Source organism: Phacochoerus africanus, chromosome 15 (genome assembly GCF_016906955.1).
Source record: "Phacochoerus africanus isolate WHEZ1 chromosome 15, ROS_Pafr_v1, whole genome shotgun sequence".
NCBI lineage: Eukaryota > Metazoa > Chordata > Mammalia > Artiodactyla > Suidae > Phacochoerus > Phacochoerus africanus.
In genome coordinates, this window is record NC_062558.1 from 23,213,337 (window position 1) to 23,239,210 (window position 25,874).

Here is a 25,874-nt window from a genome sequence, read left to right on the forward strand (position 1 = left end):
CTCATTGTTTTCAAAAGAGATATGAGGCTCCTCTTGGGTGTGCAAAGGTGTTCTGAAGATCCCCCAATTAGGGTTTGTATTTGATCAGTGGACCCGGTGACATGGCCACACTCACTATCCATGACCACCTGGTTGGTCCCCATGGCCTGCTGACAGTGGGTGTTTGCACCCACATCCCACCTCTAACCCTGGCAGGGAGGGAAGAAGGCTGGTGATGGGACACCATGGATAAGGGGGACCCTTCCCTGCCTGGAGCGGAAGTGTGCAACCAGGAGACACTGCTGCCAAAACTCCATCTCTGTCCACAAGTGCCAAATAGAAACATGGAGACAGTTTTTGGGTGAAAGAGAAAAAATAGCTTTCATTGTATTGCCAGGAAAAGGGAGCCATAGCAGGCTAATGCCCTAAAGACTGTGCCCCTGCTTTGGGGAAGAATTGCTGGGAGTTTTATCATCTAAAATGAGAAAAACAGGGTTTCAGATAAGAATCAGGATGGGGACAAACATGCATTCTTTGTTCTTTAGGGGAATCTTAGTCCTCCAAGCTGGCATTGGGAGATCGCAGCATGACCCTGGTGGTGGTCTTCCAGGTTATTGCCTGGAATAACAGTACTTGAAAAAAGGGTGTATTGATCAGAGATGAGAACCAACTAGGAAAGTTGCTGAAAAACACCATGTGCTAATAATCTTTCACCCACAGGTAATTGTGTTCAGGGTGCCTCATCTTTAGCTTATGGGTGATTATGTTTAGGGTGCAGCTAAGTTAGGGAGAAGGACAAGGAAGGACTCCAAGCTGTTTGGTTTTAAAGTATTCATTTCTGGAGTTGCCAGCATGGCTCAGTGGAAACGAATCTGACTAGTGTCCATGAGGACACAGGTATGACCCCTGGCTTTGCTCAGTGGGTTAAGGATCTGGCATTGCTGTGAGCTGTGGTGTAGGTCACAGATGGGGCTCCAATGCAGAATTGCTGTGGCTGTGGTGTTGGCTGGTAGCTTCAGCTCCAATTCAACCCCTAGCCTTGGGACCTCCATATCCCGTGGGATCAGCCCTAAAAAGACAAGAACCACACAAAAAATTTTATTTCTAAAAGATGCGTAAGGAATGTTAACATTTCTCTTAGGTGTATAAGATGCCTATGTCATTATGTGTCTCCCTCGAGAGGGAACCAGGATCCTGCCCCAGGGCTGCTCTACTGTTGCTTGACTGCTCCTCCCTGGTCTCTGCCTCCCCTCCCTTCCCTGATGAGCAACTGTCTGAACCTGCCCCTTGAAGCTCAGGGAAGGTCCTGGAGGCTGAATGAGGCTCATTTCCTAAAACAAGAAACTGGGGAAGCAGAAAGGCTTTTGTGCCCAGGAGCCCCACAGGACCCCCTGCTCGGTTACAAAACTGTGGACCAGCATGTGGCTCATCTGCAGCAAGGACCCCAGTGCTCTCCATCTGCCTGGGCAAAAGGGAGGTGCATGAGGAGTTCCTGTCATGGCTCAGTGGTTAACGAATCCGACTAGGAACCACGAGGTTGTAGGTTCAATCTCTGGCCTTGCTCAGTGGGTTAAGGATCCAGCGTTGCCGTGAGCTGTGGTGTAAGGTGCAGACATGGGTCAGATCCTGCGTTGCTGTGGCTGTGGCTGTGGCTGTGGTTGTGGCTGGTGGCAATGGCTCCGATTAGACCCCTAGCCTGGGAATCTCCATGTGCCATGGGAGCGGCCCTAGAAAAGTAAAAAAGACCAAAAAAAAAAAAAAGCACATGAGAGCCAGATGTACTGCATTAAATACCATTATGAGGGTGTCTCCCACCCCCACCCCCCCCACTGTCATGCAGCGACCTTCCTTTTCTGAGAGGATAGTGAGACTAATCAATAGTCATGAATATCCTAGTGAAACTACAGCGCTAACAGCCTGAACCCAGCCAGAATACAGACAGGGACCTGAACCCACTTGAACCACGTGCCCAGCCTCTTCATCTCAGGGAGCAGCAGCTCCTCCGTGGTATCCAGTAAGGTGTGTATTCAAATCAGCAGAAGGGCAGTCCTCAGACTCTTGCCCTTGGTCATAATCTGAATGCAGGCCTCATCCCAACCCCTATCCAATCACCTGAGGCACTTCTCACACCTCCACTAGTCAAGCAAGCCTGCCTTGTGCTGAGGGCTTTTTTGAGCCATTATTAACAGTGATCTCCCAATGTCCCCTAGGTTTCCCTCTCTATGGTCCCTTATTGGGACTTACACAACTGCCTGTGCCTACTCCATCCCTATCACTAGGTGTCAGAAATGAAAACCTGGTGACCTTTAGTGGTCCCTTCTAAGATGCTTCTTTTTAGATGCTTTGATGTTTAGAGGCTGGGCTAAGAGCCTGGGCTCCCCCCCTTCCTGGCTCTGCCACCACCATGAGCCTGTGTGGTCTCCTCTGTGAACTGGGGTGATGGAGTCACCAGCAAGGAAGGTATCATGGGAGGTGGAGTGTGGGGAACGCCCGGCCAGTGCAGCAAACATCAGCTGTGACCTCTAGTCCCAGAACTGCTGGCTTCTGTCTGTTTGGTTTGTTTGTGGAGATCTCAAAAATGTTGTCTGGACAGAAGTTTCAAAGGCTGAACTAATGAATGCAAATTTCCCATTGTTCTCAAAATCACATCCATTCAAGGATGAACTGCCAAGCTTGCACCACCCTCCCCCAAGAAGGAAGTAGAGGATTTCAAACAGGAAAAACCACCCCTCTGCTCTAGTTAAGGAAGCCTGGGTGACTTTGGACTCTGCACCCACCTCCTTTCAGGCTGAGCACCCATAGGGTGGCCCACCTTGGCATGTCCTGTCCTCAGAGTCCAAGGGCCACAGGTCACATCCCAGCAGGCTATTGTGTTGAGTCTATGTGTTAGTTTTCCAGGGCCACCCATGCAAAGCATCACAGACCCAATGGCAGAAAACACAACATGCCTTCTCTCGGTTCAGGAGGCCAGAAGTCTGAAACCAAGGCATCAGCGGGGCCGTGCCCCCTCCAAGGCTCCTTCTGCAAACAACAAGCAGGGCCCTGTGAGCTTCTGGGCACATAAGCCTTTCTGTGTCCCCCATTACCTATTATTAGGGAATAAGCTTCACCCTCCAGGGCCTTCCTTGAGTTCCAAAGGGCAGGTTCAAAACGGTTGCGAATCAGGGAAGGGAGTGGATGCTGAGACAAGGAAGGGCTCTAAGCTCTTCAGTTTTAAAGTATTCATTTATAAGAGAAGCATTAGGAATATCACTTTTCTCTTAGGTGTATAAGATGCCTATGTCATTATGTGTCTCCCTTAAGAGGAAACCAGGATCCTGCCCAGGGCTGCTCTACTGTTGCTTGGTCTCTACCTCCCCTCCCTTCCCTGATGAGCAACTGTCTGAACCTGCCCCTTGGAGCTCAGGGAAGGTCCTGGAGGCTGAATGAGGCTCCTTTCCTAAAACAAGAAACTGGGGAAGCAGAAAGGCTTTTGTGCCCAGGAGCCCCACAGGGCCCTGCTTGGTTACACTTCCTACCTCTTCCGGGTCCTGATGGCCCCAGGTGTCCTTGGCTAGTGGCCGCACCACTCCCATCTCCACCTCTGCTGTCCCATAGCCATCCTCTCTGTGTGTGTCTGTGTCCACAATTCCTTCTGATAAGGGTCCCAGTCACTGGGCTATAACACAGCCCAGTTCAGAATGACTGCACCTTAACTAATTACATTTGCAAAGACCCTATTTCCAAATAAGGTCGTGCTCACAAGTCCTGAGTGTATCTTTGAGGGACATTGCTACCTCCCCCATCCCAGCCCTAACACCCCCCACCCCCACCCCTGTGCTGCGGTGTGATGCTCAGGGAGGCCAAGAGCTGGGAGGTGAGAGGACAAAAGCCCAGTGCAGGTGTGGCTACAGGAGGCTGTGACAGCCCACCTGACCATCAGTTCCATGAAATGTGGGCCTCAGACCCTGCAGTAAGGGCCAGACCATCTTTAATCTTGACGGCTTTCTTCTCTCTCTGTTTGCCCTCAATTCCCTGAAGGGATCAATCAATCCTCCCTCTTTAGAAGGATTTCTTTGTGAAAGGAGATGTGAGCCAGTGCTGGGCTATTGGGGAGAGTTCTAGAAACCCTACAGGGAAGCAGCAATGTGCATGACTTTCCTTAAAAGCCAAATCGGATCCACGGGTTTTCAATTGGGGGAGCTGTCATACATCTGCCCTGCTCCAGAGAACCGTGGTGGGGACCATCAGAGAGCCCTGGCAGGCAGCTTTGACCCCTTGCCTCCCTGCAGGGGTGCTGGTGGGGGCAGCCTCTTAGAGCCTCGGCAGCCTCACCACAGGGCCAAGAGGGCACCAGGGCCCAGGAGGTGCCCACCCAGGACACCCCCGCCCCCTGGCACCAGCATTCTGCAGCATCTCCCTGCCCCCGCCCCAGAGGCCAGAGGGAGGGTTTGCACAATGTTCCTGTCAGTCCACAGTGCATTTTTTTTTTTTTCTTTTTAGGGCTGCACCTGCAGCATATAGAAGTCCCCAGGCTAGGGGGCAAATCAGAGCTGCACTGCCGGCCTATACCACAGCCACAGTAACGCGGGATCCAAGCCATATCTGTGGCCTACACCGCAGATCACAGCAACTGCCAAATCCTTAACCCACTAAGCGAGGCCAGGGATCGAACCCAAATCCTCATGGATACTAGTCGGGTTCATTTCCGCTGAGCCACAACGGGAACTCCCCCAGCATGCATCTTGCACCCGTGAAAGAATGAAAGGCCATAAGCCCTTGTTCCAGGGCAAAGATCCTCTGAGAAGAGTCCCTAGTTGGCAGCATCGGTGTCTCCTGGAGGCTTCTCAGAGATGCCAGTTCTCCCGTTCATCTGGGACCTTCGGAATCAGATGCTCTGGTGGGCCCCTGCATTCTGCATCCTCCAGGGGCCTGGCTCAGGTTTGAGAACCACCATCCTCTGCGGAGCCACCACTGCCCCCAGGGCCCAGTGGAATAGACTCTAGGTGAGGATGGTGGGGGTGGGAGGTGCAGCCACCCCGTGGGGCTGGTGTGCTGACTCCCTGCCCTCCCTCTGTGACCAGCTCAGTCATTCACCCTCCATTCACACCCCCAGCTCACACCACTCCAGGCTCCATGGCTGCTGGCAGATCCACAGCCAAGAACACAGGCAAGGCTCCCGGGGTGCTCATTCAGCAATGACCCATGACGGTCACGGCGATGGCTAAGATATCAAAGTGCAGCACTTCCTCGCTATTCATGGGTTCTTTATTTGTGAATCCACTTCGAGCAAATTTATTTATAACACTTAAATCAACAGTCATGGTGCTCTGGTGGTTATTTGTGGACGTGGGCACCTGGGAGACTGCTGTTTCAAGGAGCAAGGACATGGAGGGCTTTGCCAGACGGGGGCTCGAGAGCGGATATCTCCTTGAATCTCACGCACCCCAGGTACCTCACTCTAGTCCCAGACCTGCCGCAAAGAGTGCCTGTGGGGGAAAACTGGACCCTGTGCCACAAGACAGGTGACTCTGGAAGCCCGGAGCTCTCCAGAGGCAGGAGCAAGGCAGTGAAGCTTCCCCTTCTGCCACCACTGCCTGCGTACAGATGCTGGTTCTGTGCTTGGACACTGTGTGGCCCTGAGCACATCACGTGACCTCTCGGTTAATTTATCTGCAAAATGGGGTGAATTACAGCCCTCACTCATATCTAAAGGGCCGTGCTACTGAGTGTTACTGTTATCACCCTTATACATTCACCCTAAGAAGCAGTACAGAAAGTCAAGATCCCAACCTAAAGCTAACCAAAATATGAATGATTTGGGGAAATTAACAGAGGGTCAGAGAAGGTAATTAATACACCTTGACAACTGAAAACTCTTGGAGTTCCTATTGTGGCTCAACGGGTTAAGAACCGACGTTGTCTCTTGTGAAGATTCAGGTTCCATCCCTGGCCTTGTTCAGTGGATTAAGGATCTGGCATTGCCTCAAGCTGCGACATAGGTTGAAAATGGGGCTGGGTTCTGGTGTTGCCATTGTTGTAGGACTTACGATGTACAGAGAGATGGGACCCTGAGTCTTACTTCTGGGAAGCAGCTATTCGTGCTGGCACTGACTCAGCAGATTCATATCCAAAGGCTGAGCCCGGAAAGCAGCAGGCGGTTGCCTTATATACCTCAGCTGGTTTTCTCGCTACATCTTGGTCCTTTGTCTCCCTTATAAAGTAACACACATTCTGTAAATTCTGATATGTAACATGTATAGTTCATGTTACGTAGTTGCGCCTGCGCACAGGAGTACCAATTACGTCATACTGCCACAGAGTTGCGCATGCGCACACAGATGCCAGTTGCGCACATTGCTTTCCCTTTGTTCTGGGAGGGCTCCCTACGACTTCCCCACTACACCATGGCTGTGGTTGGTTACAGCTACAGTTCTGATTCAACCACTGGAAAAGAAAAAAAGAAAATTCTTCACTAAGGGCACAGGTTTAGGTAGTGAGAGAATTCCACTTTGGTCCTGATGGTCCCTCATTGCTTGGCTCCACAGCAAACACTATTTACATAATCACAATGTGGCAAATGTGGACTCCAATCTCATTTTAGAATCGAACTATGGACAAATCTGCAGAAAGCCAGATTGCAGTTACAGAGCAAAATGTAGATGTTACAAATGCCCTTTGATGCAGTAAAAGCTATGTAGGCGCAGGAGATACAGAGGGAAGTATGCTAATGTCTTTTCCTCTCTCTCTTTTTTTTTTTTTTGCAATTTAACTTTTTTTTTTTTTTTTTTATGGCCGAACCTGCAGCATATGGAAGTTCCCGGCTAGGGGTCAAATTGGAGCTGCAGCTGAGGCCTATGCCACAGCCACTGTAACACTGGATCACTGCATCTGTGATCCTTAACCTACTGAGTGAGGCCAGGGATCAAACCCAGATCCTCGGGAGTTCCCGTTGTGGCTCAGTGGTTAACGAATCCGACTAGGAACCGTGAGTTTGCCGGTTTGATCCCTGGCCTTGTTAAGGATCCTGTGTTGCCGTGAGCTGTGGTGTAGGTTGCAGACGCAGCTCGGATCCCGCGTTGCTGTGGCTATGGTGTAGGCCGGCGGCTACATCTCCAATTAGACCCTTAGCCTGGGAACCTTCACATGCCATGGGAGCGGCCCAAGAAATGGCAAAAAGTCCAAAAAAAACCCAAAAGCCCACATCCTCGAGGACACTATGTCAGGTTCTTAATCCACTGAGCCACCATGAGAACTCTGCAATTCAACATTTAAAAGATTTATTTATTTTTATTATGAACATGAGATGTACCCACTTAACAAAATTTTAAGTGCTCAATACTGTATGGTTAACTAGGCACAGTGCTGTGAGACAAACATCTAAACTTATTCAGATATTTCTGTATATATATGTTAGGTTTGCCGAGGGAGGAACGCGCAAGGCCTAGATGGTAAAGCAAAAGAGATTTATTAAGGCATCAGAGGGGCACGGGCTGAGCTCCAGATGGTGCCAGCCCTGACTGTGAGGAGGTACTAGGTTTATAAAGGATCTGTGGCAGGAATCCGTGGCTGGAATTCATGGTGGGAACTTGTGGCAGAAACGATGAAGAAGGAGGAGGGCAAGGTCAAGGGAGGAGTAGGTGGGGGGGTGTAGGTGGTCAAGTCCTGTGACAGAGGGCAGTTCATCCTTGTAGGTGGTTAATCTATGCTCCGCATTCCGAGAAAGGGTGCAGATCTTGTGCTGGGACTTACGCATGTCTGCAGCAGGTCTCCGAGGTGAACAGTCACATTCAGGGGGTGGGGGTCCGTCTCCATCCTTCTAGGAACCTATCCATATATATCTGAAACGAATATATATATATATATATATATAAGTAACTGACACTTTATAGCCATTGAACTTAGCCTTTAGCTATTTACAGACTTATATCTGGGTTTGCTAATTTCTCATCTTACCTGGTAGGGAGTCAACAGCTGGCAGCTAAAGTTGATATTTCTAAAAGTAGAGCCTCAAGTGTTCCTTTTATTATTATTATTATTTTATTTAATGATTTTTATTCTTTCCATTATCGTTGATTTACAGTGTCAAGTGTTCCCTTTAAGGTCACAAAAATAACCACCAGAATAATAACATAGCTAAGGAAAACCAAGGGAGGAAGGGGGTGGGGACAGGGATGTAGGCAGTGGTGGAAATGGACCCCACTCCTCATCTCTCATGCCAGAAGTCAAGGGCAATTGTCTCAGGCTGACACAGCAAGAACCAGATTCATAAAATAACTATGCATGTGTGCAGCGCACAAAATGAGAAGGGCGAACATCAGAAAAAGTCATTTCCTATGGAGAGGGGGGCTTGCGGAGGGAAAGAGCCCAGGAAATATTAACTCTTTGTTTTTATAGCTTTCTGAATGGTTTGAATTTTTTAAACATATGCATATTTTACTTTTATAAGCAGGAAATGGGTGTGAATGAGCCCCAGCTGTGTGGTCAGGGCCTGGCAGCTGCAGGTGGTCCTCCCACTCCCCTAGGCAGACTCTCCCTTCAGGTTTGGAAGCACATCTGTCTGTGGGAGACATCTATTTACAGACTTTTCAAAGAAAATTGCAAGTACAGTACAGACGTTTAAAAACAGCATGAGATATATACATATATATATGTATGTATTCACTTTGCCATATTAAAATAAGAAGTGGAAGTGATTAGTGTCATGTAACTTTTCAATTTTACATCCAAATGCGTATCTTTCAATCCTACGTTTTCCATTTAAAAAGGAATATTCCAGAACACTGGAGGTCCCTGGAGCCTCTGGCCTTGGCTCTGGTGAACAGGGGGGCCCACCAGGAGGTATGGAGGATGGAGGTCGGCTGCTCCATCCCTGCCCTCGCTGGGAACTGTTCGTAGATAAACTGAAGCATATGACAAATCTTAAGATAATATCTGGACAATAATTGATTGGGATGGGACAGTGCCAAACCAGGCGAGGTTAGGAGCTGGAGAAAGTATATGGAGAGAAAAAGTGCACAAGCGAAGCAAAGGAGATTGTTGATTGGTGTGGCTTAAAGCCTAGCTCTGTGTGGTTGGCTGTGATTGGCTGTGTGTGATTGGCTATGATTGACTCTGTGTGACTGGCTGTGATTAGCTGTGTGTGGTTGCCTGTGATTGGCTGCATGGTGGGCTGTTTGTGATTGGCTGTGATTGGCTGTGATTGACTATGCGCGGTTGCCATGCCGGGCTATGTGTGATTGGCTTTCCATCTCTTAACCTTTAGCCCTTTACAAACTTATATTTGGGTTTGCTTGCATAAGGAAGCCATGCATTAGACCCCCCCTCAGTCTAGTGGAACTCCTTGTTTAATTAAAAAACCTACGGAGGGGGTGGGCGTCACAAGAGCCTGTGCCTAGTGTGGGGCAGCGTGTGTCGTCAGTGTTGGATATTTCCTAGAGTGCACTTCTAGTGGCCTGAAGTAGGACAGGGACCTCTCTATGGAAGCTAATAAATGCATTTTGGAGACGGGATTTCATCCCAACTCTGCCTGGCTTAAACTACTGCTCCTTGGGCCCCACTCCCAAAGCCCAGATGCCCCAAACTCGTCCATTCCAGAGAGAGCAAAAGGTGCTGTCTTTGCCTGGTGGGGCACTGCTCTGGTCTCCTTTCCTGGCACAAGTGACCAAAGAGAACATTCCAGGAAAACACGCTCCTGGCCTGGCCTTCTTAGGCACCCATACATGCACACACAAGCTGGTCACCCCAGGAAAGCCAACGCCACCCTCGTCCCAGAGGTCCCCTGCTCTCACTTTTGTCACCACAGAGTAGCTTCATCTGTCCTTGAACTTTTGTAAACAGAGTCATACAAATGTTTCCCTCTGTATCTTTGGGGGCTTCGTGCTTTTGAGATTCATTCAGGTTGTTGCATCTTTAGTAGCTCCTTCCTTTGTATCCCAAAGCAGCATTGCATTGTGTGGGTGCACAACTAGTTTAAATTGTAAAGAGCAACAAAGGGTTGGTGAGCAAGGGGGTGGGGTGAGCAATATCTTTACTTTATATTTAAAAAATTTAATAGAGTTTGCTTCTTCAAATAGGTTTGGGTTTACAGATATATGGAGTGAAGAGTGCAGGGTTCCCAAGTAGCCCCTCCTTCCACAGTTTCCCCTGTTATCAGCACCTTGCATTAATGTGGTACATTTGTTACAATTAGTGAACCTACACTGATGCATCATCATCAAAGTCCACAATTTACATGAGGGTTCACTCTTGGTGTTGTGCATGCTCTGGGTCTGGGCCAATGTATAATGACATGTAGCCACTGTTATAAAATCACATAGAGCAGTTTCACTGCCTTAAAAATCCCCCGCGCTCTACCTCTTCATCTCTCCCCCAACCTCCATAGCTTTGCCTTTCCTGCAAGGTCCTAGAGTTGGAATCCTGCAGTATCTAAGGAATATGCTGAGTTTGCATCTGAAGAAAGAAAGAGGCCGTTGGGAGTTCCCTGGTGGCTCAATGGGTTAAGGATCCCATGTTGTCACTGTTGTGGCTCTGGTTACAGCTGTGGCATGGCTTCCACCCCTAGTCCAGGAACTTCCCCATGCCACGGGTGTGTCCAAAAAAAGGAGGGAAGGGAAGGAGGGAGGAAAGAAAGACACTGTTAGGGAGAGGCTGGGAGGAACGTGGGGTAGGACATGGGGTAGGACATTGACCCCCTCTTTTCTCATTTCCTCCAGGCCTTGCCAAGCCCATTGGCCTGGTGGAGGGGCCGGGTGGCCTAGGCCAGGGTGGCATGGCGGCCACGCTGCGTGACGACAGCCAGGAGATGGAAAGCAAGTATGAGGAATACGGATACAACGCGCAGCTCAGTGACCGCATCTCCCTGGACAGGACTATCCCGGACTACAGGCCCAAAAAGTGAGTACATGGCCCCAGCCACAGACACCTCCAGGGAGCCCTGTAGGCCACAGAGTTCACTGGGCTCAGCTGGACAGGCAGGGTGGGGGAGGGGCGCCTGGAGGCAGGGGCGTCCTGGGCAGTCTTCCTCTCCTGGCTTCTCTGCTCTTGGCCATGGGCGTCTTCTCCAGGTGTCCAGCTACAGGACTGAGGCCGCGCAGTCCCTTTTGACACAACGATTGGCAGGTCTGAGGAAGCTGGGCTGCACCATCGCTGGTGCTCCAGGTACCACCACTAACACAAGTGACACGAGCCACAAGTGACACGAGCCACAAGTGACACCAGCCTGAAACATCAGGCTCTGCCAAGTGGGTTTGTCTCCCCCCCCGCTCTTGGTCCAATGACAGTGATGGTGGGTGGAGAGTCTACCTGAAGTGAGCTTCGCCCCTGCCTAAAAGGCATTTGCCATATCTGTCAGTTGCCTGTCAACCCCGGTCCCACCTGCCTCCAAAACCACAGCCCTTGATTAGTCAGAAGAGTCAGGTCCCTCCATGGTGATGGCCTTGTCTTGTGGTCACTCAGGATTGACTCCTGGCCTTAGATCACTGCATCCTCTACTAAAGCTCACTCAGAACCTTAGCAGAGGTGAGATGGGAACAAAATGTGACATTAAGTGGATCCCATGGCTTTCATAAATTCAGCCACGCAGGGCACCTGGGCCCTGGAGGTGAATGGCGAGCGGCCAGGCTTCTTTCTGTCCTGCAGCCAGGAACCGTGAACAGGAAAAGCATTTTCAGATGCATCTTCCCAGCAGAGGCCAGAGTTCAGAGCTGGGCTGGGCTGGGCAGTCGTGTGCTCGAGGTTGCTGCACTAGGTCCTGAGTCAATGACAGGAGGCTGTGTCTCAGCCTCTGGAGCAGCCTTCAAGGAAAGGCATGCGGAGGGTGTGTGTGTGTTTTTAGCTCCTTTCTTGATTTGTCCCTTTCCTTGCTGTGGCCCCTGAGACAGGACTCTGGTTTGGGAAGACATCCCAGGAACCCTGGGAGGGGTTGAGAAGGTGAACAGGGAAGGGCTGGGAGTCTGAGAAGTGTGTCATTGTTGTGGGTACAGGTGGTGGGTGGAGGATGAGCTCCACTGGGATGCAGGTGGACTAGAGAACTGGCCTTGGGGCTGCCCTGGCCCACGGGGGGTGGGGGGCGGGGGAAGGAGGTGGCTCTCACTGACTCCCTGTGCCTCCAAGCCTGAGGGCTTGCTGTGCATGGAGTGTGTCAGGTGATGTGCCCAGAAACAACGGGGTGGGCAGTGCTTGTGTGGCGGGACTGGCAGTGGTTTGGGCTGGGCTGGCAGTGATTTGTGGCTGGGGGTGGGGGTGGGGTGCCTGGGGTGCATTGACCAGCAGGTCTGCCCGCCCTTCCCCTCCCTGCAACCTGTTCCTTGTTCTAGTTCCGCTCTGTCCCTTAGACCTTAGGTGCTGCCACGTTCCGTGGATAGCTTGGAGCCACTTGGTGGGGGGAGGTTACCACCCTGCTGCCGTGGCACCTTCCACTTCTGTTGTGTTAGACACAGAGAGCCAGGAGCAGGGCATGCCCAAGCCTTGCCCACGCGTTGTGTGCAATGGTGCTATTTTATTTTCATCACATTTATGTTCATGATCACCACTGATTTAGCACAGGTAATGCTGCTTTCCATTTTCAACAATGAAATAAAGATTCCTTTTTGAATGAAAAATGCAGTTAGGTGTATAACAGGCTGATTTGAAGGAACATACAAAATAAATAATAATGCAGGTGGTGCAGAGATGTGACAGCAGCCACGGATACGGACCTGAATGACTCAGGTTCTGGAAGTGCCCAGTCTGTGCTCTGAGGGTGTGTGTGTGTGTGTGTGTGTGTGTGTGTGTGTGAATTTCTGAACCCTCCCCCATTTTGTCCTCACTTTTGCAGGGTGAACTAGGTTACCTAGTCTGTGAGTTCGCTGGAGTTGACACCGGTCTTGGCTCCGAGCTCCGGGGAAGTCAGGGTGCCCAGCCAAGGACCTCCAAGACCAACCTCGAGTTCAGTGACTCACTAAAAGTATTCCCAGGGCTCAGCAAAGCTATTACACATGTTTTGCAGGCAGGAGTTTCTGGGTGTCCCTCACAGTGGGGCTGGGGGGAGCAGTACCTGATTCATCCAGCAGTGTGGGGTAAGCATGAGGAACTTTGGGGAGTTCCCGTCATGGCTCAGTGGTCAATGAATCTGACTAGGAACCATGAGGTTGCAGGTTCGATCCCTGGCCTCGCTCAGTGGGTTAAGGATCTGGCGTTGCCGTGAGCTGTGGTGTAGGTTGCAGATGTGGCTCAGATCCCGCGTTGCTGTGGCTGTGGAATAGGCTGGCAGCTACAGCCCCGATTAGACCCCTAGCCTGGGAACCTCCATATGTCATGGGAGTGGCCCTAGAAAAGGCAAAAAGACCAAAAAAAAAAAAAAAAGTATGACTTTGACTGGCTGACCACACAATCCAGCTCCTGCAAGCTGAGGCTCCACATGAATCTCATTGCAGCAAAGATTATGTGACAAGGCCCCAGGCCTCCAGCTGAAAGTAACTTTTTTTTTTTTGGCCTCTTTAGTGGCATATGAAAGCTCCTGGGCCAGGGATGGAATCTGAGCTGTAGCTGTGACTTACACCACAGCTATAGCAACACCAGATCCTTAAGCTCCTGTGCCCAGCTGGGGATCAAACCCGCACTGCCACAGAGACAACACTGGATCCTTAACCTGCTGACCAGAACACGACACTCTTATGAGGCAGGATGTTCCAGCGGCTCAGAGGTCACCGCCCTGGAGCTGGGCTGAGGCCAGACCTTGAGTGTGGACAAGCCAGACCGGCTGTGTGAACCCCTTCCTGCATACATAGTAGAGGTGGGGACACCAGGGCTGACTTGGCACATAGTAGCACATGTTCCACCTCCTGATCCCACGTGGCATATCCCTGTGACCTTGGGGGGAGGGGGTTGCAGCCACTGGATGGGGATCAGAGGCAGAGAGGGGGCTCTCCTCCTTGCTGTGTCTCCTCCTTCACCTGCTAGCACCTGTTGTAACGGAAGAAAGCTCAGTCTTGCCCTGTTTCCCAAAGACCTCATTTTTCTGGCTCTGCCTTGGGCCTCTCTGGAGCTTGTCACTGTCACTCAGCCCAGCATTTCCCTCTGTGCTCAGTGGACTGCATCATGCAGGTGAGTCACATGCAGTGAGAGCCCTTGTGAAAGCATTGCTTAGAACACGGGCCCCAGCTCCCCGGATGGAGACCCAGGCTCCAATGAAGCTCAGAGAGTGGTGCCTGAGCCCTTCTGTGGGCTTACTGAAGACACAGAGTACTACCGGCAGGCCAGGTATTAGCTCTCTTAATCCTGCAACCAGGCTTTGAGGACCAGTGTTGCCCCCACTTTACGGATGAGGAAACTGAGGCAGGAAGGACCCCATCTCATAGGTGCAGAGCTGGGACTCAGGCAGCCCGAAGGTCTGCTGAGAAAGTAAAGGCTGCTGACTCCAGTCATGCTGAAGGATTGAGGGGGGTGGGAGGCGGAGGGCTGGGAGCTGGGTGGGGCTGCACTGAGAGCAGCCACAGTTAGTAGGCACATGAAGGGGCATGGCTGTGGCCCCACACAACTTTACTTGCAACATCAGGAGACCTCTGGATGGGCCAAGCCCCATCGTGTGGCATGCTCCCCCCATCATGCCTTTCTCACATCACCTGGTGTAGAAGATCATATTTTCCAGAGGTGGATCCAAACCCTCTTCCGGAAACTTGGCCCTCCTCAATAAGATCAAGAAGTGGAGAGGGGGAGTTCCCACTGTGGCTCAGTGGGTTAAGAACCTGACTAGTATTCATGAGGATGTGGGTTTGATCCCTGACCTTGCTCAGTGGGTGGAGGATCCAGCGTTGCCACAAGCAGCAGCGTAGGTTGCAGATTCTGCTCGGATTGGGCATTGCTATGGCTGTGGCGTAGGCCAGCAGCTGCAGCTCCAATAGGACCCCTAGCCTTGGAACTTCCATATGCTGCAGGTGCCGCCCTAAAAAGCAAAAAATAAAAAAAGGTGGAGAGACTGTCCCTTCCCTTGCATTTGGGTGGGCTTTTGTGGCTGGTCATGGATCCAGGGTAGAGGTGAGGCTCTGGGGCTTCCAGGGGCCCCCTGCCAGCCAGGCTCGGGTCCTGGCCCACGAGCTGCCATGTGGGAGGAAGCCCCAGCATGTTCCCTCTGGACGTCCCCATGGCCAGGCCCAGAGAGCCAGCACACACATGGTCACACCAGCTGGTGCCAGCTGCCTCAGCTCCCTTGGCCCACCTCGGCCCCACCCACAGCCCATTGGACAAGCCCTGACCCAGTATACCAGGTGAGTCTTTCCAGGGACTGCAACAGGAATCAGACGATCGTGCTGCGCTAAGAATGCCTGGGGCGTGCGGGAGCTTCAAAGGGCTGATACTCAGGCTTGCGAGGTTAAAGGGTGTCAGAAAAGACTTGCCTCTGCAAACAGCAGCTCTGTGCTGTCACACATCGGTGGCCATGCCTGGTGCTTAGGAGGCCCTGGGCAAATGTTCATGGAGGATTAAATGAATAATTGCATAAATGCGAGCTCAGTTTCTGCCCATCTGAAACTTTCAGAGGTTGGTTTCCTAAACAGCCTCAAATCCCCCCCACCCCCAGCCCATCCATCCAATGAGAAGCTGCCTTAACAGAGTGCCTCCCATAGGCCTAATCATCAGAGCACAGGAGGGCTGCAGGAGTATGTGCACTTGTGTGCAGTGTGCATGTGTGTGCCCGCAGTGCAGGCGTGTACGTGCACACATGTGGGCATGTGTTCCCACCCCAACTGGCAGCTCAGTTCACTTTCAAACCAAAGTTCTCTCTGCCTTCCTTGGTCAGATACATGATTGATTTCCCTTTGTCTGGAAGTAGATCACTTTTCTAATTAAGCAGTGGTTTTAATTATGTCACAAAGCTCATAACATAGATCTTGATTGTTAAGACTGGCCCATGGGATAGTGAAAGGAAGACGGGCAAAGCCAAATTAAACAGGATCATAAAAATGAACGGCCTCATCTGAGACCCGGTCCTGCATTCCCACGCAGTAACGTCCGCCGCCCCCTGCCCCCCGCCCCCTTCCCGTTACGTGCTGGCGAAGTCTTAGCGCACATTAATCGTCTCCTCCATGCACAGCTTGGCTGTCAGGTGTAATAAGTGCAGATTTAGTGAGGGCGACCACGAGGCGCTGGAGGCAGGCATGCCGATCCCAGCTTCTCGTAGGGGCTCAGACACCGGCCTCATTGAGGAACTGGGAGTGGAGGCAAGGGTCCCAGACGATGGATAGGAAGCGCAGTGTTGTCATGGAGACATGTTGGTTCTTTTCCTCCTCAAGTGGAACTGCCACAGCCATTCGACCCCTTACCACAATAAGCCCTGCGCCTCCCGCCAGCCCCTGAGACCTCGGAGCCTCGTGTGTGTCAGGGAAGGAGGTTCCTGGGGAGGGCAGGGGTCCCTCAGTTGAGCCTCCTCTGGGTGGTGGAGGTGGGAGGGGGGTTCGCAGAGGATAGCAGCCCCTCACCCACTGGCCCTGCTGTGGGAATGGCTCTTCCTCAGACCCAGGTGGTTCCCCCTGTGGCAGGATGGAAGCTAAGGAAGTGGGACAGGGGGAGCAGAGGCTGCCTGCCTGTGGCTCCATCTCAGCTGTGGATTTGCTGGGTTGGGGGGACAGGGCCTCCCCAGATCCCGCTGGGGGCTGGATGGACAAATGCCGGGGGGTCTCACTTCCCCCTTCCCCTTCTGCTCTCCATCCTAGGGGCTCACAGAGCACCCTCCGAGGCCCTGCTGCACTGCTGGGGCTGAGGTACAGAATACACTCGTGATGAGCTGGATACAAGCCACGACAAGTCAGTGGGCCAGAGGGAGTGCCTGGAGGGGCTGGAGTCATGGGCCAGAAGATGGCACAGCCAGGCCTTGATGGACCTTGCTGCACAGGCAGTGACACTCTGGGTGCCCCAGGGGTTTCTCGGCAGCATGGCACCTAGGGATTTGTGGATTTTGCAGTCCACTCGCTCTCCTGGGTACCTCGAGGCCTCGAGGCAATGGGTACCCCGTGTGTGACTGTCTCACAGGATCCTGTGGGGGTGGGGCAGGAGGGGTCTTTCTGTGCACATTCCAGTGTTCTGCTTCTGACCAGTGGGTCTGCCAGGCTTTTGCTCGGAGCCCTGTGGGTGGCGTGTGTGCTCACATCTCCTTGAACACATGGTGCAGAGATTCTCATGCATCTCAGTCCACTCTTCTTCCTGAAGCTGTCGAGCAGGTCGGCCCACAGCTGCTTAGTCCGTGTGAGGTAGGGCCTCGGTGGAACAGTGAGTCCGAGGTCTGTGCTTGCCCTTAGCTCCGGCCTAGGCACTGCCAGTAAATAGAAGCCATTAATGTCCCCATCTTGTGTGGCTGTGTGCAAGGTGCCTGTGAAGGTATGCATGAGCATGTGTAAAGTGAATGAGTACATCTGTGTTGTGTGTGCATGCGATTGTGTGCACATGTGTTTTCCCAGTGATTTACTTGTGTGCACGTGTGCTTGGACACATGGGTGTGTGCATGAATTTGTGCGCTTGCATATGTGCACCTATGTGTGTTTGAGAGGTCCTGCAGCCAGCTTACTGGATGATGAATGGACTCAGTCTTAGAAAGACAGGATCCCAAAGCAGGAGGCTTGGCATTTCTCCTACCACTGATCTCCCCATCCGCCGATCCCCCACTTTCCCAAGCAGCCTCTCGTATCTGTCGTTTACCATGGGGGCTGCTCTGCCTCTGTACCCATCAGAATCCTGCCTGGGGGAGTTCCTGTCTTGGCTCAGCAGTAACAAACTTGGCTATTATCCATGAGGCTGTGGATGCGATCCCTGGCTTCGGTCATTGGGTTAAGGATCCAGTGTTGCCGTGAGCTGTGGTGTAGGTCCTAGACATGGCTTGGACCCCGAGTTGCTGTGGCTGTGGTGTAGGCTGGGAGCTGCAGCTCTAATTCAACCCCTAGCCTGTGAACTCACATATGCCTTGGATGCAGCCCTAAAAAGACCAAAAAAAAAAAAAAAAGAGGAGATCCCATCGTGGCTCAGTGGTTAATGAACCCGACTAGCATCCATTAGGGCGCCAATTCAATCCCTGGCCTTGCTCAGTGGGTTAAGGATCTTATGATGTTGCGGCTGTGGTGTAGGCCTGGCGACTACAGCTCCAATTGGACCCCTACCCTGGGAACCTCCATATGCCGTGGGTGTGGCCCGAAAAAGCCAAACGAAAAAAAAAAGAATCCTGCCTTGAGCTGGCAGGAGGATCAGGCATCAGTGTGGCCTGAACTCATTTAGAATTCCAAGTTCACATGGATATTTCTGAGAGGACAGAATTGTATTGACATGGCAGGCAGACACCGCTACCAGGAAGGCTAGCTACCACACTCCCCCGGTGACACACTTCCAAGAACCCTCCTGGCTGCTGTTCCCAGAAACATCAGTCTTGGTTTCCAAAGGGTGCAGCTTCCGCTTCCCTGGTCTGCACTAAGCCCAGACCTGTCTCTTCCGCCGCTGCTGCTGCGTGGGAGGTGGATGAGTGTGCCGAAGCTGGCTGCCCCTGCCCCCGCCCCCGCCGGGACGGTGGAGCCACTCCATCCCTTCTCCTTTCTGTGTTGATTTCTCCAGTGGCACAAAGGGCATCCCCATAAATTTCCATTAGTGTTGCTGCTGTGGCCCTGCTGGCTGGGAGGCCAGCCGGAATGCCTCCTGCCTTGCATTCCAGCCACGACCTCGGAAGTGGCTTTGAGAGCTCGTAATCGTGCCCGCTGCCAGGGTTTATAAATCCTCTGCCAAACAGCCTTGTGGTTGAGGACGTTCTGCTTCTCTGGCTCCGGGCAGGGAATGTGAAGGCTGAGCCTCTCTGGGGCCCATGGCCCCACCCCTCCTTCGGCCGTGACCTGATGGAATGGGCATGAAGCCAGCACCATGCAGATCACCGGATGTCCAAGAAAAGGACAGAATCATTGCACTTTGGGGAAGCGCCCGTCCTACTCACGGTTCCTATTTAGCAAACTACCCCATGGTCAGCTGCATTAAGGCAAATTTTTATTTGTTTGTTCCAAGGCAAGGGCTGGAACCCATAATACAGCTGCAACCTGAACCACAGCAGTAACCAGAGACACAGCAGTGACAATGCCAGGTCCTTAACATGCTGCACCATCAGCCACAAGCTACAAACTTGTCAAGAGTAGTAAATAAGCCACATTTTTTTTTTGGTTTTGTTGCTATTGTTGTTGTTTTTTTATTTCATTGCTTTTTAGGGCCCCACACATGGCATATGAAAGTTCTCAGGCTAGGGGTCGAACTGGAGCTATAGCTGCCAGCCTATACCACAGCCACAGCAACACGGGATCCGAACCTCGTCTGCCACCTACACCACAGCTCATGGCAATGCCGGATCCTTAACCCACTGAGCAGGGATCAAACCGGCATCCTCATGGATCCTAGTTGAGTTTGTTCACCACTGAACCACAAAGGGAATTCCAAACCAAGTTTTAATGGACTCAGAAGCAGGGGTTCAGATGGGCCGAAGGGGGCGTGGCCTCTCTGAGCAGTAACTTTGGGACCTCTGCTGGGGAGGTATAATGGAGGGGGGCTCAAAGCAGGGGCTAAAACCATCTGGGGCTCGTCATGCACATTCCTGGCAGCAGATGGACTGTAATGACTCAGCTCAGAAGCCACGAATTCCTCCTGCCGTATTCTGTTAGGGAGAGGCAGCAGAACCCACCAAGGTTCAAGGGGAGGTGGGGTCAGGCCCCAGGGGAGGTTTCAGGTGTTGTTGCAGCATCTTTGGAAAGTACAATCTGGCACAGTGCCCATCTCAGACCAGTGGGGTCATGTTTGGGGGCACAAGGGCTGGATGGCATTCTGAAGGAGGAGTGGGATTCCCCCTAAAAAAAATAGCTGTTCTGCGTCAGTGAACATGTTCTCAGATGAAAAACCCAACACCTCAGAGGTGGTTGCAACAGCAATGGGATTCCTGATCTTAAATAACAAAAAGTCCACAAGCTCGGAGATGGGGGTGAGGGGAGTTTTCCATTGGTGGGTCAATGACATCATCAGGGATTTGGGCTCTTTCCAAGTCTCTGCTCTGCCCTGCTCAGTGCATCAGGCTTATTTATTACCTCATGGTCATAATATGGTTGCTGTGGCTCTAGCATCATATCTTCACAGGTCAAATTTCCGAAGGGCAGAGTATGTTCCTACATCTTGTCCTCTCTTAAGAATAGAGGAAGTGTTCTCAGAGCCCCAGCAGGCTTCCCCTCAAGTGTCCTGGGTTGTCTTTGTCTCACTTATGAACCACGGAAGGTCAAGGATGCTCTCCTGGTCCTTTTCAGAGCCCCTGCCATGTTTGGTTTGCTCTGTATTTGCATCTCAGGATTGTGTGGATGCCTAAGTCTCAGAGACTGGGGTTTGCTGGAAATTTGGCTGAGGGGGTTGGTAGTTAGCTCTCTCCTCCTCTCAAGGCAGCCGAGGTCCCGAGCTGGGACCGTCTGTGTCATCAATAAGAGCAGGGTTGGGAGTTCCTGTCGTGGCGCAGTGGTTAACGAATCCAACTAGGAACCATGAGGTTGCGGGTTCGATCCCTGGCCTTGCTCAGTGGGTTAACAATTAGCATTGCCGTGAGCTGTGGTGTAGGTCGCAGACGCGGCTCGGATCCCGAATTGCTGTGGCCCTGGCATAGGCTGATGGTTACAGCTCCGATTTGACTCCTAGCCTGGGAACCTCCCATATGCCGCAGGAACAGCCCAAGAAATGGCAAAAAGACAAAAAAAAAAAAAAAGAGCGGGGTTAAGACAAAGCATCTGGTGTCATCTCCCTTGACAGTGCTGAGAAAGCCCCCAGCTCACCTGGACGGGGACTTCCTGAGACAGGGTGTGCGATGGTCAAGGCAGCAGCCAGACTTACCTCTGTGAGCACCGAGCCCACTGGCTCCCCTGTTCTCCCCTCTCTGCTTGGTCAGGCAAATTGGGGCACAGCTGACCAGGCAGAACCTTCCTGAGGGGCATCCCCGAGCCCAGGTAAGCCCAGCCCTGCACCATGTACATTTCAGGACCAGTGCTGGATCAGGACTGTTTCATCCCATGTGACAGAAAATCCATCTCAGATTGGGTTCAGCTGGAAAAAGAGAGAAAGGGAGAGACAGGGAGAGAATGTACTATTCCTGCAGCTGCAAAGTCTGGAGGAAGTGCACTGGCTTTGGGTCAGGTTGGACTCAAGACTCAGTTGATGTCATCTGGACTGGCATCTCACCAACTCTCTGCTCTGCTTGCTGTTCACCCTGACCACTGGGTGCAAGATGGATGTAGCTGCTCCAGCCTCACATCCTATCTTCCCAAGGCCCCAGCCAACCTCTCCATGGCTCTGATTGTGTGTCTGTCCCTGAGCCTGTTGCTGAGCTGCCAGGCTCAGACCTAGTCATGGTCCATGTCTTCGGCATCCAGAGACTGGGATTCCACCCAGCTACTTAGAGTGTGACAGTGGGGGCAGAGGCCATGTGTTATGGGGGGAAAGGAAGGGGCTAAGCAGAACCACAGCAAACATACAAAGCTTGAGATAGGATGGACAGGACTCTGGCTGGCGTTCAGTTTTCAGGGGAAGGAAAGAACCTTGAGGAGGCTGCATGCTAGCTAGCATCAGCCACCAGGCACGCTGGGCTGGGTGCCGGGAGCCCGACAAATTACCCAGCTGCAAAAGTCCATAGGGCAGAGACTGGAAACCCTGTTATGGATGGATCTGGCATGGCTTAGCAAGGACTGAGGGTTCCCCCCAGAAAGGCAGATGCCCTGAGGGGTGGGCACATCCCCACTGTTGAGGGCTCCTGGATGTGTGTGGGATGTAGGATGGGCGTGAGTGTGCACGTGGGGATGTGCATATGTGCACCAAATCCAGCTTGAGTTTCAAGTTTAGATTTTTTTGTTTGTTTGTTTTTTGTTTTTTTGTCCTTTTAGGGCCGCACCTGTGGCATATGGAGGTTCCCAGGCTAGGGGTCTGATTTGAGCTGTAGCCGCAGGCCTATGCCAGAGCCACAGCAATGCCAGATCCAAGCCACGTCTGCGACCTATGCCACATCTCATGGCAACGCCAGATCCTTAACCCACTGAGCGAGGCAAGGGATCAAACCTGCAACCTCATGGTTCCTAGTCGGATTCATTTCCGCTGCATCACAACGGGAACTCCTCAAGTTCAGATTTTTGATGTTACCTTCAAACAGTCAGAGGTTCGTCAAATGTGTTACAGCTTTAAACGTGCACCTCACACCCCACCTTTGACTCTACCAGGAATGGATGGAAGCTTCTTAGATGATGTATGTTGAAACCCCTAGAGCAGCTGCAGTTCTAGGCGCCAGGGAGGTGGTGATCAAACCAACAGGAAGCCCTGGCTGGGGATTCCAGCCCCGGAGGGAGAACAGAGGAGCAGCCAGCGATGTGGCCACGCTGGGGAGATGTATGCCAGGCAGGAGAGGGTGTGCAAAGGGCTTGAGGCAGGAGCAGGCCTGGTGTGTTCCTGGAAGCACTGGGGCCATCTGGGACCATCGGATGAGCGAGGAGGGAAATTCAGAGGTCAGATCAGAGGAGCTCAGCTCACGCATCCTCAAGACCGTGCCCTTCCTCAGAGGATGGGGAGTGCATCCAGGAGGCAGGTCAAGGGAGAGGCCAGTGAGAACAAAGTCAAGGCCAAGGCTTTTCCAGAGCAGGTGGAGCTGGAAAGGGGCTGGATTTTTCACTGGGGGGAGGGGGGCAGCAGGAGGGAGGGGGTCAAGGAGATGCAGTCTGGTCCTCTCCTGACCTGGACATTTTGGGGAAGAGTGTGACCACCTGGCTGCAGGTTTGAACCTTGAAATATCAATTAAATTTAAATCTTTTAAAGTAGGAGTTCCACTATGGCTCAGTATTAACAAACCCAACTTGTATCCATGAGGACGTGGGTTCAATCCCTGGCCTCACTCAGTAGGTTAAGGATCCAGCGTTGCCATGAGCTGTGGTGTAGGCTGGCAGTTGTAGCTCCGATTTGACCCCTAGCCTGGGAACCTCCATATACCACAGGCGTGGCCCTAAAAAGACAACAACAACAACAAAAATCTTTAAAGTATAATCATCTTGTCTTTCTTTGGTTTTATGTTGAAGAAAGAGCCACAGTGTCTGGGGCCACCATGGGTTTCCCCAAAGCTCAGGGAGGGGTGATGGGGCACTCCAGTCCCCATGCCCATGTCCCTCCATCTGTCCCTGCATCTGCCCCACTCCCCCAGGGCCCACCCTTAGTCCTTGCATTTACGGTCCCTCAGAGCAGCCCTCTTGCTGAACTCTGATTCTTTCCAAACACCGAAATAAATTTGGTTTATTTTCTGTCTGGCAGAAATGGGGCTTTTAATTATAGAGTAGAACCTTCTGGTTCCACTTAGACCGGCTTATTCCAGGGCTACAGCATGGAAGTTAGTTTTATTTCCTCAGTCTCGGAGAGCCCCTCCTTGGCCAGTGCAGAGATGGGGATGGGAGCTGCACACCTATGGTAACTGCTGGGCAGGGAGGCCACCAAGCCCTGAAACCGAGGCTGATTCAGGCACAGAAGGACACCAAACCAAGAAAGAGTTCCTGCGGCGCTACCCGCCAGGAGGAGCCTGGAAACCTGTCCTGTCCACCTCCAGAAGTAGGGGATAGTCCTGCCCAGTGGCCACTGGAGCTTGTCCTTGAAGCAAAGCCAGGACAGGAAGAGTGCAGCCTAAGTCAAATCCAAGTGCACTACTGGCTGTCAGAGACTATCAAGAAAAGCGCAAGTGGAGGAGGCTGTGCTTGTGATGGTAACATTCTTTGTCTTCAATGGAGTATTACATGCAAGTTTGTTTCTTTTTTTTTTCTTTTTGCTTTTTAGGGCTGCACTACAGCCTATGGAAGTTCCCAAGCTATGGGTGGAATCAGAGCTGCAGCTGCCAGCCTACTCCGCAGCCACAGCAACCTGAGATCCAATCCATGTATGTGACCTACACCATGGCTCACAGCAACACTGGATCCTTAACCCACTGAGTGAGGCCAGGGAGTGAAGCCACATCCTCGTGGATACTAGTCAGGTTCCTTACCGCTGAGCCACAGTGGGAACTCCAAGGCGCAGATTTGTTATTGCTTCAATGACATCATACTGGCCTGCATGTGATAAACATCCCCTTCTATCTGCTCAATATTTAACATAATTTTTTTTCAAACGAGAAGGAGATTATAATATAAGGAACACTGATTCTTTTTATGCAAATTTGTGCTGGACAAAAATGAGCCATATCTATTGCATGATTTCTAACTTAAACATCAATTTGTAAGGTGCAATTTTTTTTTTTTGTCTTTTTGCTATTTCTTGGGCCGCTCCTGCGGCATATGGAGATTCCCAGGCTAGGGGTCCAATCGGAGCTGTAGCCACCGGCCTACACCAGAGCCACAGCAACACGGGATCCAAGCCACGTCTGCAACTTACACCACAGCTCATGGCAATGCCGGATCGTTAACCCACTGAGCAAGGGCAGGGACCGAACCCGCAACCTCATGGTTCCTAGTCGGATTGTTAACCACTGCGCCACGACGGGAACTCCTAGGTGCAAATATTTGTAAAGGGTGTGGCTCAAGTGTAGATGAACAGAATAGAGCAAAACAGCACATCGCCCCTTAGAAAGGTGCCCACCCTCTCCTGCCACATGGGACCAGATCCTTGCCTGGCTGGGTCCTCCTCATCCCCTGGGTCTTGTTAGAGGTTGAGCTGTGCCCCAACTCCCCAAATTCACATGTCGAAATCCCAACTCCAGGACTTCAGGATGTGACTGTGTGTGGAGATGGGGCCTTTAAAGAAGTTATTGAGGAGTTCCCAGGTGGCTCAGCGGGTTAAGGATCTGGTGTTATGACTGTTGTGGCTCAGGTTGCCGCTGTGGCTTGGGTTCAATCCCTGGCCAGGGAACTTCTGCATGCTGTGGGCATGGCCAAAAAATTTTTTTCTTTAATAAAAATAAATACAAAAGTAAAATGATGCCATAGCATGGGGCCTCATCCCAGACAGGTGTCCTTATGAGAGACCAGGACACAGACACACAGAGGAATGGCCATGTGAGGACACAGAGGACACCGTTGTCTGAATGCCCAGGGGAGAGGCCTCGGAGGGAACCAGCCCTATAACCTTGGTCTCAGACTTCTGGCTTCCAGGATATGAGGGGGTGAATTTCTTAGTGTTTGTTTTCACAGCCCTAGCGGACCCAGGTTGGTTGGAGCTCACTGGCACCCTCTTGTGGCTGCCCCATCTAAAGACACCCACCAGGGAGTTCTCCTTGTGGCTCAGTGGAAACAAATCAGACTAGTATCCATGAGGACTCAGGTTCAATCTCTGGCCTCGCTTAGTGGGTTAAGGATCAGGAGTTGCCATGAGCAGTGGTGTAGGTCGCAGACAAGACTCAGATCCCGCATTGCTGTGGCTGTGGTGTAGGCCAGCAGCTGCAGATCTGATCTGACCCCTAGCCTGGGAACCTCTATATGCTGTGGGTGTGGCCCTAAAAAAAGCCAAAATAATAATAATAATAATAATAATATAATAATAATAAATAAAAATAAAGACACCCCCAGGCATTACCTACCCCATCACCTGTTTTGTCACCGCCCAGCCCCACCCACTCTCTGAGATCAAATCCTGTTTTCTGCTTGGCCACAAGTAGAGGCTGTGAGAGTAAGGTAAGCCTCTGTCCTGCTGAGCACGGCCTCCAGCACCTGGAACATGTCTCAGGTCTAGTCGGTCCCCAGGGAACAGCTGGAGTCTTCTCCCCACCCCTACCCCACGCATCAAGACTTGGCTCTTGCTGGTAGGAAGCTCTTTAGAACAGAGCCTGGAGGCCCTGTGACCAAGAGGTGCTCCGGCTTCCTGACCACAGAGGGAGAGGAAGGGGGTGAGAGGTCCATGACCGCAGAGTCCACTAGCTTCCTCTGCACCCTGGACTCTCATGGAGGTCCCTG

General features: G+C 51.9%; 1 protein-coding gene across 1 annotated transcript in view; it reads left to right on the forward strand.

The window, feature by feature from the left end:
* The window catches only part of GALNT9 (polypeptide N-acetylgalactosaminyltransferase 9), a 110,097-nt gene that overhangs the window by 27,173 nt on the left and 57,050 nt on the right, over positions 1-25,874 (forward strand). The window contains exon 3 of the mRNA XM_047761974.1: positions 10,674-10,854. Coding sequence (XP_047617930.1) covers positions 10,674-10,854 — 181 coding nt within the window. The remainder of the gene's footprint in view (positions 1-10,673; positions 10,855-25,874) is intronic.